The sequence below is a fragment of the Neohortaea acidophila genome, assembly GCF_010093505.1.
Source record: "Neohortaea acidophila strain CBS 113389 unplaced genomic scaffold BDY17scaffold_7, whole genome shotgun sequence".
Lineage (NCBI taxonomy): Eukaryota > Fungi > Ascomycota > Dothideomycetes > Mycosphaerellales > Teratosphaeriaceae > Neohortaea > Neohortaea acidophila.
Window position 1 is genome coordinate 1,139,478 of NW_022985516.1, and position 11,816 is coordinate 1,151,293.

The window sequence follows — 11,816 nt, forward strand, 5'->3', positions numbered from 1 at the left end:
GGCGTGGGGAAAGGGACGGTACCCTAGAGGGCACCTGGGACATGTAGGCAAATTTGCTGTGCAAGTTAACGCCAGCTGGGATTGTGATATATATACACACATACATACATACGCGACGACCGAGTCGTCGCCACCGTGTACAAAGAAAACCGAATTCGACACATTCATGTAAATCTTTTCCATTGCTCGAACTAATCTCTAGCAATTTTCGCACTCCCGCTCTCCTAACGCGAGCAGCGCCAACGCTATGCAACATTCGACAAACACCTCGGTCAGCCACCACACTAACGAGTCTTCGGAGTCAGGTCGCCGGAGCCAGTCTCAGATCCACTAGATCCTCGCCCGCCCCAAATTCACCCCCCGCAAAAACTCCACCATCTTGTGCGGATCGAAAGGCGTAGCATGATAATGCGCCGCACTCGGCAACACGCTGAGCAAGTAATGCAACTGGCTCGGCAGCGGCGCCGGACCAAGCGGAGGGAAAGACGCCTGCTGGTGTGGAGGGACGTATGTTTTCGTCATAAAACCCGCTCCCCCGCTACCACCTCCTCCGCTGTTGTTGCTGTGATGGCCTGCTTTGAAAGGCGACTCGCCGCGCTGGAATTTGCGCTGCGGTGCTTCGCTGTCCGAGACGTCTTCCAGTGCGCGCTTGGGGCTTGCGACGTACGGTCCGTTCGGGCCGAGGCGGATGATGTTGTTGCTGATGCCTTCGGGGGGACTGCGGGGGTATTCGATGCTCGGGTATGGGTGTTGGGTCGTGACGGCTGTCCCTCCCATATCGGCGGTCGGCTTGGGCAGCGCCTGAGACGGGGAAATGAGCAGCTGCAGGCGCATGGCATCAAAATTCGGCAGGGCATTCCTGGCGCCGAAGCGGGCGACGTCAGACTCTTCCGGATACAACTCTGCCATCTCCCTCTCGATCCGGTGGATTTGGTTCCAATCGCCGAAATTGCTCTGGTACTCGTGCATGGATTCCAGGATGGGGCGGCACTTGGCGCGCCGCTGCTCGAGCGAGAATTTATCCGAGTTCTTGACCTTCGACAGGAAGGTGTTGAAGGTGGCGTTGGCGTTGACGGCGTCGTTATTGGCAAAGAGGTGCTTGATGTACTCGAGCGTGAAGACCTCGTCGAGAGGAAAGAGTTTGTAGCCGCGCTCGAAGATCCGCGCGGCCGAGGGGTCGCGGTAGCAGGCCCACTCCATCTGCGCCGATGCAATATACACGGCGCTCGTGAGTTGGCCTTGCGGTCGCGCTTCGCCGAACACGCCGCGGAGGCCCTTCTTCGCTTTGCCGGGTTGGCCTTGGCCCTGGATGCGACGGAAGGCTCGCATCTTTGCGATCCACATGTAGGATATCGTATTTCGGAGCTGATCGGTGTACTCGGCCATCCGCGAGCGATATGCGTCCAGCTCGTCGTTCAGCTTCTCCGTACGCGTCTTCGGTTTGACGGTCGAAGATGCGTCGCTTTTGTTGTCATCATCGTCTGCGTTTGCATCTTCGGGCTCCTCTTCTGGAGTCATAGCGGCGTACCGCTCCTGAATCTGCGCGACGCCTTTCTGGATCCGCTCCACAGTCTTCTTATGCAGGGCGTAGAGAGGCTTGATGACGCCCTCAAAGACTGGGTCTAGCTTCTCACCATTACGAATGGCAATTTCGTCCGAGCTGCCAGCTTCCAGACTGCTCTCCACCCGATCCGCCTTCATGAGTGCCAACAGCACAGATTCCGGATTCGCTTCGATGCCCTTCTGCAGGAATGCTTCGCCCTCGGTGATCATGTCCTCGATCCCTTCCTCGAAACACCACGTCGCCGCATCGAACCAAAGATCCGGGTAGAATCGCAGCTGCATCGTGGCTTGTTTGTATGCGTAGACAATCCGTTTTCGGTAGACGGCAATGTCATCTTCCTTGAACATGATCGGATCCTCCTTCTCCCACGCAATCCAATCTCTCCATCGGTCCAGCTGGGCAGCAAATGCATCGTCACCGACACATCCGTAGATCGGTGGCAGGGTGGGAAGGGATTTCCGGTCCAACCCATCTATCTTCTGGTCCAATACCGTCTTGGCTGAGCGAGCGGTCATATAGCTCGGGGAGTTCTCCTGCAAATATTTGCGCCCGGTGGCCTTGTTGAGGCTCAGTTCGAAGTTGTCGTATTCTTTCCATAGTTTCGATAGCTCCGAGTGCGGAAGCTTAATAGCTTTTTGGTACGCTTTTCGTAGAAGGTCGACTTTCTGGAGGTCTTGCCACCCTGTGCCGCCAATTGTGCCGGGGCCGGACTTCACAAATTCGACATATTCGCGCCACAGCTTTCCAGAGTCCGGATCGATGCCGACGTTTTCGAGCAAAAGGTCAAAGGCTGAAGTGATGATGTTCCGCTTGCTCCCGTCGGTGTCTTGCTGCAGAGGATGGATGCGACGTAGGTAGTCGAGGTAGACCGTCCACATGTCGACATTGGGGAGTTGGAGAAGCGACAGGCTGAAGATTTGTTCGAGGTTGCGAAATTGGTCGTATTCCAGCTCCAATTGCGCGTACTCTACCCACATTGAAGCCTAGGAAGAGATCAGTCATGCATCATAATGAGATTGCCCGAGATGATGCGACGATACAACATACCGCCGAAGGAAAGACTTCAAAGAACCGGGAGTAGATTTTGCGCGCATTGTCCAGTTGCCCCTTCTCTCGATAGTGTGCAATGAGACTGCGCCAGGCTTCGGTGTCGCCTTTCGGGTCCTCCTTGATGCGATCCTCGAGCTGGCCGACTTTGTCATGTGGTAGTCGCTGGTTGGTGGATGGCTGTGGGATTTGGATATTGGTCTTGGCCGGCGCAGGCACCGCAGGAGATGGATTTGGAGGCTGTGGTGTTGCAGTCGCACTCGGAGCGGCTGGTGTCGGAGTGGGTGCTTGCTTACCCTGATCGGAAACTGGGGTGAGAGGTTTCGGAAGTGAAAGAGTGGAAGCTGGGTCAGAGACTGGAGGGGCAGGTGCGGCGGAAGTGGAAACAGGGACAGGGGTATGACCGTTTGGACGAGCAGAGTGTGCGGATGGAACAGCAGCTGAGTCTTGAGGTTCACTAGCTATGGGTACATCCTGCACCGCAGCTTCTGCATCAGTCGCAGCGCCCAGCCCTGCTTGCTCGCCCGTCGTGCTGTTCAGCTGTGAAGGCGGCCGTTGTGTGACCTCGTCATTCTCTTCCTCGTCATCGTCTTCATCGTCGTCAACAATGAAGCCGCCGATGGTCTTTGGTTTTGGAGAAGATTGGGTGGTTGTCGCATTGCCGGCGCGTTCGTCGAAGCTGAAGGCCGAGGGATCATAGTCATCATCTTCGTCTGCATCGTTTGCTGGGGACAGCTGCGGCTCGCGGTCGCCATCACTTCCATCCCCAGCATCGTACGCTGCAGCGACTGCGGAGCCGTCTTCTGCCATTTCCGCGAGATCAAGTGTCCTGAGTCAGCAGCCTACAACCCAGCGTGACTGAGTTTCACCGGCAGAGAACGATAGACGAAGTAAAGTAAGACTTGGCCGCGTGCAAGACTTTGGATGGAGAGAAGGGAAGCCGATGAGGCAGTGAGAAGTCCGGCGACACAACGGATAAAGGAATGAATCGAATGTCAACCGCTGCTGAGATGGAAGGTGGAGAAAGAGAGGGCTGTGATTGAGAGTGGATGGAGAAGAGGTGAAGAGAAGTCTGGTGAAAGTGAAGGCAAGATGGCGAAGCGAAGCTTTGCCAAGACAGACTCCCGCGGACCTTTCCGTTTTGGGACTGCAATGAATGCATCTTGCACGACGACACCTCGTTCCTCCTGCAAAACATCAGACGAAAACATTCCAGAGACCGCACTTCGAGCCGGCCAATCTGGTACATCGTGACGGCACTGTACTATACCGCTTAACATCGGCTTTGTATCGCCTACCTCCTGCCGTGCAATCCGAGCACGCCAACCGAAACCAAAGCTGGAACGGGGAATGGCAACACCATCTCATCAAGTCCCGGTATAACACCTCATCTACTCCCCTGGACCTCTTCATCATTGCGCCATAATGTCTTCTCAGCGAAGGACCAGCCTGCGCGTTCCGCCGTTCTTCCGGCGACTCTTCAAGTTCACTTCTATGGATTTCGAGACCGTAAGCCACATAACTTAACCCCGAGCTCTGCAATCACAACCAGCAGCTGACATTCGCCTACAGGCCGTCTGGGAGATGATCAATCTCATCATAGCGCCTAAAAAGGTGTTTAGAAACATCTACTACCATGTCAGTCCATCATGCCTCCTCTTCCAATTCCCTTGCTAACACCGCGACAGAAACGTATGTGGCGTGCTTGTCACTGTCTAATGTTGCCAAGCAAGTACTGACCATACGACGACCTGTAGAAACCAAGAACTCGTACCACAGGCCAGACCCGGCATTCACCTACCTGCTCTCCCTCTTCATGCTCCTCACCGGGGTGGCTTGGGGCATAGCATACGCCCGCGGCGTCGGCCAAACGATCCAAGTGGCCCTGGTCTTCGTCTTCGGCCACTTCCTCGGCGCCGCTCTTATCGTCTCAACCCTGATGTTCTTCCTCGTCGGGCGTGTCTTCGGGAAAAGGCGCACGGGGCTCTTCGGACCACCATCCGGGGGAGAAGAAGCATTGGAATTCGGGTACTGCTTTGACGTGCGTGTCTCTCCCCTACATCGCCAATTCTCCCGCTAACATTTGACCCAGGTCTCTACTCGTGCATACCTCCCCATCTGGCTCTTCCTCTACATCCTCCAATTCCTCCTCCTTCCCCTCATCGCCCCAGACTACTGGGTCTCCAATTTCTTCGGCAATACCATGTATCTTCTCGCCCTCTGCTACTACCTAGTCATCACCTTTCTGGGTTACAACGGTAACTTCCGACCCCTGCTGCATGCATCGCCGTGTATTTATGCTAATGCCCTCGAAGCATTACCCTTCCTCAGCCGCACCGAGATTCTCTTGGCCCCGATTCCCATGCTGTTGATCTTGTGGATCCTCAGCCTGTACGCTTTTGATTGCGCAACTCACCTGGCCCCTGTGCTTTGGTGCGGCGTTGATCTCAGAGGCCCGGTATGATAGGATTAGAAGCGAAAACAGCATCACTATCGTCTCCTCCGATGTCATCTTGATGTAATGATTTGTACATGTATGTGTCTACTCTATTCGATGCCATCGTCACGTCCCATTTCATGCGCGGGCCTGGATACTATACAATGAGTCGAGATGTCCCATGCCGGCGCCACCTTCATCTACAGCCTCCTCTTCTCACTAACCTCCTCATACGTCTGCACCTGGTCGCCGACCTTGAAGTGCTCCCACATGTCAAACCCAATCCCACACTCCGTGCCCTTGCGCATCTCCTGCACGTCCTTCTTGACGTTCTTGAGCGAAGAAATCGTTCCTGGCAAAACGTCAGTCAGCGCTCGACTTCCTCATCTGAAAGAAGAAACACAAGAGAACTCACCGTCATAAATCTTCTCACTCCCCCGCATAACCCTCACCCGACTCCCCTTGCCCACAACCCCATTCCGCACCTTACACCCCGCAATCCACATCCTCTTCCGCCGCCCAATATCAATATCAAAACTCACACTCACCTCAGCCTCGCCCAGCACGCGCTGCGTCACAAGCGGCGGCAGCTTCCCCTCCAACACCTCCTTAACATCATCCAGCACGCGGTAGATAATATTGTTCTCCAGGATGCGCACGCCCTTGGCTTCCGCCGCCGCTTTGGCGTCGTTGTTGGCCGGCAGGTTGAAAGCGATGATGTGGCCCCCGACCGTGGCTGCGAACTCGATGTCGCTCTCGTGCACGGGGCCGATGCCGCTTTGCAGGATTTGGGGCGCGATGAGCGGGCTCGTGAGCGAGGGGATGTAGGCTGCGACTGCCTCTGCGGAGCCGGAGACGTCGGCTTTGATGATGAAGGGGACGGTGAGTTGGCCTGGTTCCTTCTGCGCAGTTGAAGCGGTCTCCGCGGGAGAGGGAGGGGCATCTATGGCGGCGGTGCCGCTGCTCTTCTTCGCGGACTCCTCGGCTTTTTCGCGCGCTCGTCGTTCTTGCTCCACTCGCCGCGTTTCGTTGATAGCTTCCATGTCTTGCGCTGTGCGCTCGCGCTCTTCTTTCTCCTGGCGGTACTCGACCACATCCCCGGCTTTCTGCTCGTTGGGGGCTTGCAAGACTTCGTCTCCGGCTGAGGGCTGATGTCGCCATCCGTCCACCTCGACCGGAATGCCAGGCCCGGCTTCGTGAACGATTTGTCCGGCTTCGTTCTTGAGCGTCCGCACTCGGCCCCAAGTCTTGCCGGCCACGATGACGGCACCAGGTCGTAGCGTGCCGCGCTTCACGAGCACGGTGGCCACGCGGCCTGAACTCTTTGTCGTAGCTTCCACCACCCATCCCTCCACCGGTCCATCGGCTTCGGCGCGATGGTCCAGGATTTCGGAGAGTGTGACGGTGGCCTCTTCCAAGTCTTCCATGCCCTTGCCGGTCTTCCCACTGACGCAAATCACTTGCGTGTCTCCGCCAAAGTCTTCAATTTCCACCCCGTGGCGTGCGAGATCATTCTTCACCCTCTCCACGTCCGCCTCCGGCTTGTCGATCTTATTGATCGCGACGAGGATCGGCACACCGGCTTCGCGCGCGCAGCGGAGACTCTCCAGCGTTTGAGGCTTGACGGAGTCATCCGCCGCAACTACCAAGACGACAATGTCGGTAATGTTGGCGCCGCGTTGTCTCATTGCTAGAAACGCAGCGTGCCCGGGAGTGTCCAGGAATGTGATGGATTTGCCGCTCCCACTGAGCGGCACGCTAAAGGCACCAATGTGTTGCGTGATGCCTCCAGCCTCGCCAGCAGCAACGGAGCTCTTGCGGAGATAGTCGAGGATGGTGGTCTTGCCGTGGTCGACATGGCCCATGATCGTCACGACAGGTGGACGACTCGGGAGGAGACTCTTATCTTCAACTTCCGGCCTCGCCTTCAAATCTCTCTCCTCTTCCTCGCCTTTCTCGGCAGCGTCCTCGAAAACTGGGTCGAAGTTGTACTCCATGGCAATCATCCCGCTCGTTTCGGCGTTGAGCACCTTGCCGGGAAAGACATCATCGTAGCCCAGATCTTCCAGCCTCTCCACGAAGTTGTCGTAGTGCACACTCAGCGTCTGCGCCAGGTTGCTCACGCTGATGAACTCGGGTAATGTGATCGGGACACCGCCTTCGCGACGCTCCGCCGCTCGGGAGGCCTTCTGCGCCGCCTTTCTGGCAGCTTTGCGCGCGGCGCGTTCTTCGCGCAGAGCATAAGCCTCCTCGGCCGCTTCGTCGACTTCTCTTTCCTGACGGCGACGGCCATTTCGACGGCCCGCGGAACGCTCTTCTTGGGCGTCTATTTCTGCTTGCTCACTCTCGTCTGCGAATCCTCGCTTGCTCCTCTTCAGTTTGCGCTCGTCTTGCCAGTCTTCAGCACCATCGCTCTCCTGGTTTCGCACAGTAAACGAAGGAGCTGGGACTTGCGACCGCGCACTTGCATCTCGACGCCGGTCATCGAAGGAGGGCACCTCCGTCTGAGCATCACGGAACGATGGTCGCCGATCTGATTCAGTCTCGCGCGATCCAACAGCGCTGCTTTGCGACCCTCTTTCGAAGCCGCGCTGCGTATCGCCGAAAGTCCTCCGTCCTTGCTGCATAGCGGACCTCTGCGGACAGTCTCTGGCCAGATGGCCAACCTGTCCGCACGAGTGACAAGTCTGTTTGGTCGGCTGGGTACACTCTCTAGCAGAGTGGCCGTACTCGAGGCAGCGCGCACATCTAATGACACGGCGTTCTGCGGTCGAGAGCACGGAACGAGCAACGAATCGGTCATCCGATTGTGGGGCTCTCGAGGAGCCATCGGACGGCGTAGGTGTGCCGCGTGTCCTCTGGTGCGTGGCAAAGGAGCTCTCTATCCAGTCGTCTGACTGTTGTGGCGGGTGTTGCTCCGACTGAGGTCGTTCAGAACGCTGTGTGCGGCGTGGAAGGTGTTGCCAGCTATCGTGTTGCCCTGGGTTCTGGGCGTGCAAGTTGGTGGAACCTTGAAGTTTGGCATCGCGGTGTGCGCCCGTATCGTTCTCACTCTCTCTTGCTGCAGTCGATGCATCGCCATTCGACCGACCATTCAAGTCAAGACGGAACTCCCGTCTGGGCGCAATCCGAGGCCGTCTCTGCGACCGCTTGCCTTGCTGATCTCGAGCGCCAGGCACTTCCTCCGCATCCTCTCCAGTCCGATACTGCAGGGGTTGAATAGCCGGCGCATCCGGCTCCTCGAAGTCCATCCGAATCGAAGGCTGGGGAGCTTGAGATGAAGCACCAAACGACGGCCTGGAAACATCGATTGCCGGTCGAGTTGGGCGTCTATTGCTGATGTCCCGGTATCCCGCAGCTCCAGCCGTTCCCATTGTAATTCGAGGCCCTCGCCGTCCTTCCAGACTCTCCCGCAACTCCGCCTCCCGTGTCCTTGCCACTTCCTCCCTCTTCTCCAAGCTGGCAATGTGCTGTCTCTCGCGCTCCCGCTGCCTCGCCTGCGCTTCGCGCTTCTTGAACGCATCGATCCGCCGCGCTTCTGAAGCATGTTCCTTTGCGCGATTCTCTTCCCGCTTTGTCGCTCCTTCCTGACGGAATCTCTGGGTTCGGCGCTCTTTCTCTGCGCGTTCGGCGGCCGTCAGATCTGAGTCCGGATCCCATTGTGACGAGTTGGGGGCGTTGGAAACGTTCTCAGCTTCCACTCGCGCGGCGGACGCTGCCGATTGGTGAGGCGGCCGTGTAGTGTTCAGTAACCGACGAGCGGGGCGATGAGGCAGAGAGAGGGTGTGAGCGTGTTCGAATGCTCGAAAGGCGCAGAAGATGCATGGCGAGGAAGTCGAGGGAGTCTGGGGGATGGTGTTAGTTTTGCCACGCGGATACCCTTATCATAGCGGGATGGAATACCCTCAACAGCCTCGTAGCATGCATGTTATTCTCGCACAATCGTTCAGTGTTGCCCGTGTTCCACCACTTTTACAAGGAGAGCAGAAGATCGAGGACTTTGAATGTCGTCCACGACTTTTTTAGTTGCATAACCCTAGGTAACCCTAGCTCGAGCCGATTCCCGCGGAAGTGTTCGACGAATGGAGCACGCGATGCCCTTCCTATTCAATTGTGCTTGACACATGGATTCAAATGTGATCTTGGAGACGACTCTTAAGCGGTACACTGCAGATGCTATCTAGATCGAAGCCCCTCCTGAAACCCCTCTCTCCTGGGTTCTCGCGCGCCAGGCATCACTTAGGAACCATGTACACCGCATTCTCCTCAATGCGCAACTCCGTCTCGGTGCTCGCCGGCTGGTAATGCGGATGCGGCGGACAATGACCCCAGTAGTAGCCGTCAGGACAGTAGTCTCCACTCGGGAGACGGCCAGCAGGGACGCTGGTCATATACCCATGCCACAGGTTATCCTCCGTCCACGGTGGCGAGCGGAGGATGCAAGCCGTATAGCAGCGGTCGATCTCGAGCAGCTTGTGGTGCAAGTTCATGCCGCCGACAATGCTCGTCCACTGCTGGTTGTCGTCAAACGTGCACTTCGCCCCCGTCGTCCACGCGTCCCACGTAATCTCGTCGCCGGGGCCGGCGTGGTTGGTCGCGTCGAGGCCGCAATGCAGACCCCCTGAGATGCTGCGCTTCGCATACGCCAGGTAGCCGCGCGCGTACTCGATGGTGCCGGGGAGGTCGGCGTTGTTGTACAGGTAGCGCACGAGGAAGCCGATGGTGATGACCTGCAATGGATTGCCGATTCGTTTCGCCGTCGCTCGATCCAATACGCCGAGCGTGGTGAGGGCGGGGAGCAGGAAGAGCGCGATGTAGTACGTGACCAAGCCGTAGAGGATGGTGGGATCGTAGTGCACTTTGTCCATGTAGGTGAGGACGACATAGGCGACAGGAAAGCCGGCAGCGCCTGTCAGGAGCATGGGGGTTGGGAGAGGGTTGTCCATGTCGAGAGCGAAAGACCAGTCAGTCTCGCGTGAAGATGGCCTGCTTCCGGGGAGGTTGTGCGTGGATGTGAACAGTCGCGGAGACACGTCGACAGTTTAAATCTCCCTCGAGGCGTGGAATTGTGCCGCTTCAACCCGGGCTGAGATTCCTCATTGGTGATTCGCCGCCGTCCCGTTTCTGACTCAGCATTGGAGGTCGAGCTTCGAGTTCGCATGACGATTGGATCTTTTTCTTCTGCTTCACTCCTCAAAGCCATCTTCCTCCACGCCCTCGATCCATCACCGCCAAAATGTCTCGACACGTTCGTACCAGTCTTACCACTTACAGTGTACTCATCAAAAGCCCTAACATTTCGCAGCTCAATCTCGCCGCGCACTACACCCGCCTCATCGCGCGATGGCCCATCGATGCTCTGCGCCCCGAGAACCGCCAGTTCCAACGTCTCTTAGAGAACCGATTGCGCGCGACCAATGAAACAGCCACCGTCGACGGCAACGACCTGTCCAAACAAGCCAACGCGGCCTACCTGCTGCTCGATGATGTCTTGTCAAAACGCTACCCACTTTCCGACAAGCTGATGAAGCCTGCGAGTCGCCCCACGCTGTATGAAGAGCTCGACCAAGAGTTGCAAGAGGGGCCGCGGAGGGGCATGATGTCGTATATCTGGAAGCGCATTACGGGGATGGTGCGGCGGCAGTAAACATGAAGAGCGGGATGTCATTGGTGGCCTCAATGGCCTCAAGATACTTTTGTCGGCTATCTACATTCATCTATCGCCAGACGACACGGATCGCCTCAAGATTGGGCACTGCTGCTCGCCTGGCTCTTGGCGGCATAGGTGACGGTGGAAGGGCAGTTGCCGGTGCCGCCGACGGCCGAGATGGCGGTGAAGTCGGCGTTCTGGACGGGGCCGCGAGCGTTGAAGTAGTAGTAGACCTCGTACAGCGAGCCATCCTGGCAGCCAAGGTACACCTCACCACCATGCTCGTTGCTCAGCGCGGACTGGATGTCGCTCAGCGCATACGACGAGCCGGGCGTGATGCCGGCGTTGGACAGCCACGTGTACGTCGGGAGGGTCTTGAAGAGGTTCACCACGGTCTGGAAGAAGGGCGGGACCTCCTCTCCGGTGGTGTAGTCGCTGAAGCAGCTGGGGTCGAGGGTGGAGATGCAGGTGCCGTGCGTGCTCCACTCGTGCACCCAGAAGTCGTCGTTGGACTCGTCGTCGGACACCCAGTACGTGTTCATGTAGTTGAGGAGGGTGTTGTCGCCATCCTGCTGCAAAATGGATTGGATGCTGGAGTAGTCGCGGGACGAGTCGCAGTTCTCCGTGTATGATCCGCTGCAGAGATCGGGCTGCGACAGGGAGAAGGGCGTTAGGAAGGCATGAAGGGAAACGGACGAGTGAAGGCGGCACTTACCCAGAGACCGTGGATGGTCCAGCTGTCGGCCGGGCCGGTGGAGGGGTTGGTGTCCCAGAGCTGAGTCTGCAGCAGGACGCCGCCGGGGGATTGCACGCAGCAGGTGTTCACGCTGCCGCTGGTGCTGCAAGACAGCTGCGGGTTGGGGCAAGACGAAGCGGAGCCAGAGGAGGGGGAGGAAGATTGGCGCGGCGTCAACAATCTGCTGGGCACTTGCTGCAGGGCGAGCGCCGAGGGGAGGAGGCCAAAGAGGACCTTGGAGGTGGAAAGGACGGACGGCATGGTGGCGATGAGGGGATGTAGTAGTATTGGATTGAGAGTGGAGGACGGAAATGCAAGTGGTTCGACGAGATCAACACAACACGGCCATGACCCCCATATATATACCTGCCCACCGAGGCCA

General features: G+C 57.6%; 6 protein-coding genes across 6 annotated transcripts; 2 read left to right on the plus strand and 4 right to left on the minus strand.

Moving 5' to 3' along the window:
* Positions 1 to 163: 163 nt before the first annotated feature.
* BDY17DRAFT_300302 (uncharacterized protein) lies at positions 164 to 3,658 on the minus strand. Its single transcript, XM_033734037.1, has 3 exons — positions 3,390 to 3,658; positions 2,612 to 3,335; positions 164 to 2,547 (listed from the first exon to the last, which is right to left on the minus strand). The coding sequence occupies exons 1-3, from the start codon at positions 3,419 to 3,421 to the stop codon at positions 331 to 333; spliced, it is 2,973 nt and encodes a 990-aa protein (XP_033588677.1). The 5' UTR covers positions 3,422 to 3,658; the 3' UTR covers positions 164 to 330.
* A 293-nt stretch (positions 3,659 to 3,951) lies between these two features.
* Positions 3,952 to 5,446, plus strand: BDY17DRAFT_177458 (UNC-50). The gene is made up of 6 exons (XM_033729874.1): positions 3,952 to 4,120; positions 4,184 to 4,249; positions 4,300 to 4,303; positions 4,369 to 4,652; positions 4,704 to 4,869; positions 4,927 to 5,446. The coding sequence occupies exons 1-6, from the start codon at positions 4,037 to 4,039 to the stop codon at positions 5,073 to 5,075; spliced, it is 753 nt and encodes a 250-aa protein (XP_033588678.1). The 5' UTR covers positions 3,952 to 4,036; the 3' UTR covers positions 5,076 to 5,446.
* Positions 5,249 to 7,341, minus strand: BDY17DRAFT_317710 (uncharacterized protein; the record flags this gene model as incomplete). The annotated part of the gene is made up of 3 exons (XM_033736127.1): positions 5,249 to 5,400; positions 5,464 to 7,145; positions 7,172 to 7,341. The coding sequence occupies 3 exons, from the start codon at positions 7,339 to 7,341 to the stop codon at positions 5,249 to 5,251; spliced, it is 2,004 nt and encodes a 667-aa protein (XP_033588679.1).
* A 1,803-nt stretch (positions 7,342 to 9,144) lies between these two features.
* Positions 9,145 to 10,106, minus strand: BDY17DRAFT_300307 (uncharacterized protein; the record flags this gene model as incomplete). Its single annotated transcript, XM_033734038.1, has 1 exon — positions 9,145 to 10,106. A coding segment is annotated over exon 1 (707 nt), but the record flags the coding sequence as incomplete, so codon positions are not given.
* A 123-nt stretch (positions 10,107 to 10,229) lies between these two features.
* On the plus strand, positions 10,230 to 10,743 carry BDY17DRAFT_177508 (uncharacterized protein). Its single transcript, XM_033729875.1, has 2 exons — positions 10,230 to 10,296; positions 10,354 to 10,743. The coding sequence occupies exons 1-2, from the start codon at positions 10,285 to 10,287 to the stop codon at positions 10,693 to 10,695; spliced, it is 354 nt and encodes a 117-aa protein (XP_033588681.1). The 5' UTR covers positions 10,230 to 10,284; the 3' UTR covers positions 10,696 to 10,743.
* Positions 10,744 to 10,790: 47 nt separating this feature from the next.
* Positions 10,791 to 11,695, minus strand: BDY17DRAFT_325603 (ribonuclease Trv, RNase Trv; the record flags this gene model as incomplete). The annotated part of the gene is made up of 2 exons (XM_033737383.1): positions 10,791 to 11,348; positions 11,414 to 11,695. 2 exons carry the CDS (start codon positions 11,693 to 11,695, stop codon positions 10,791 to 10,793), a joined length of 840 nt encoding a protein of 279 aa, XP_033588682.1.
* Positions 11,696 to 11,816: the final 121 nt, after the last annotated feature.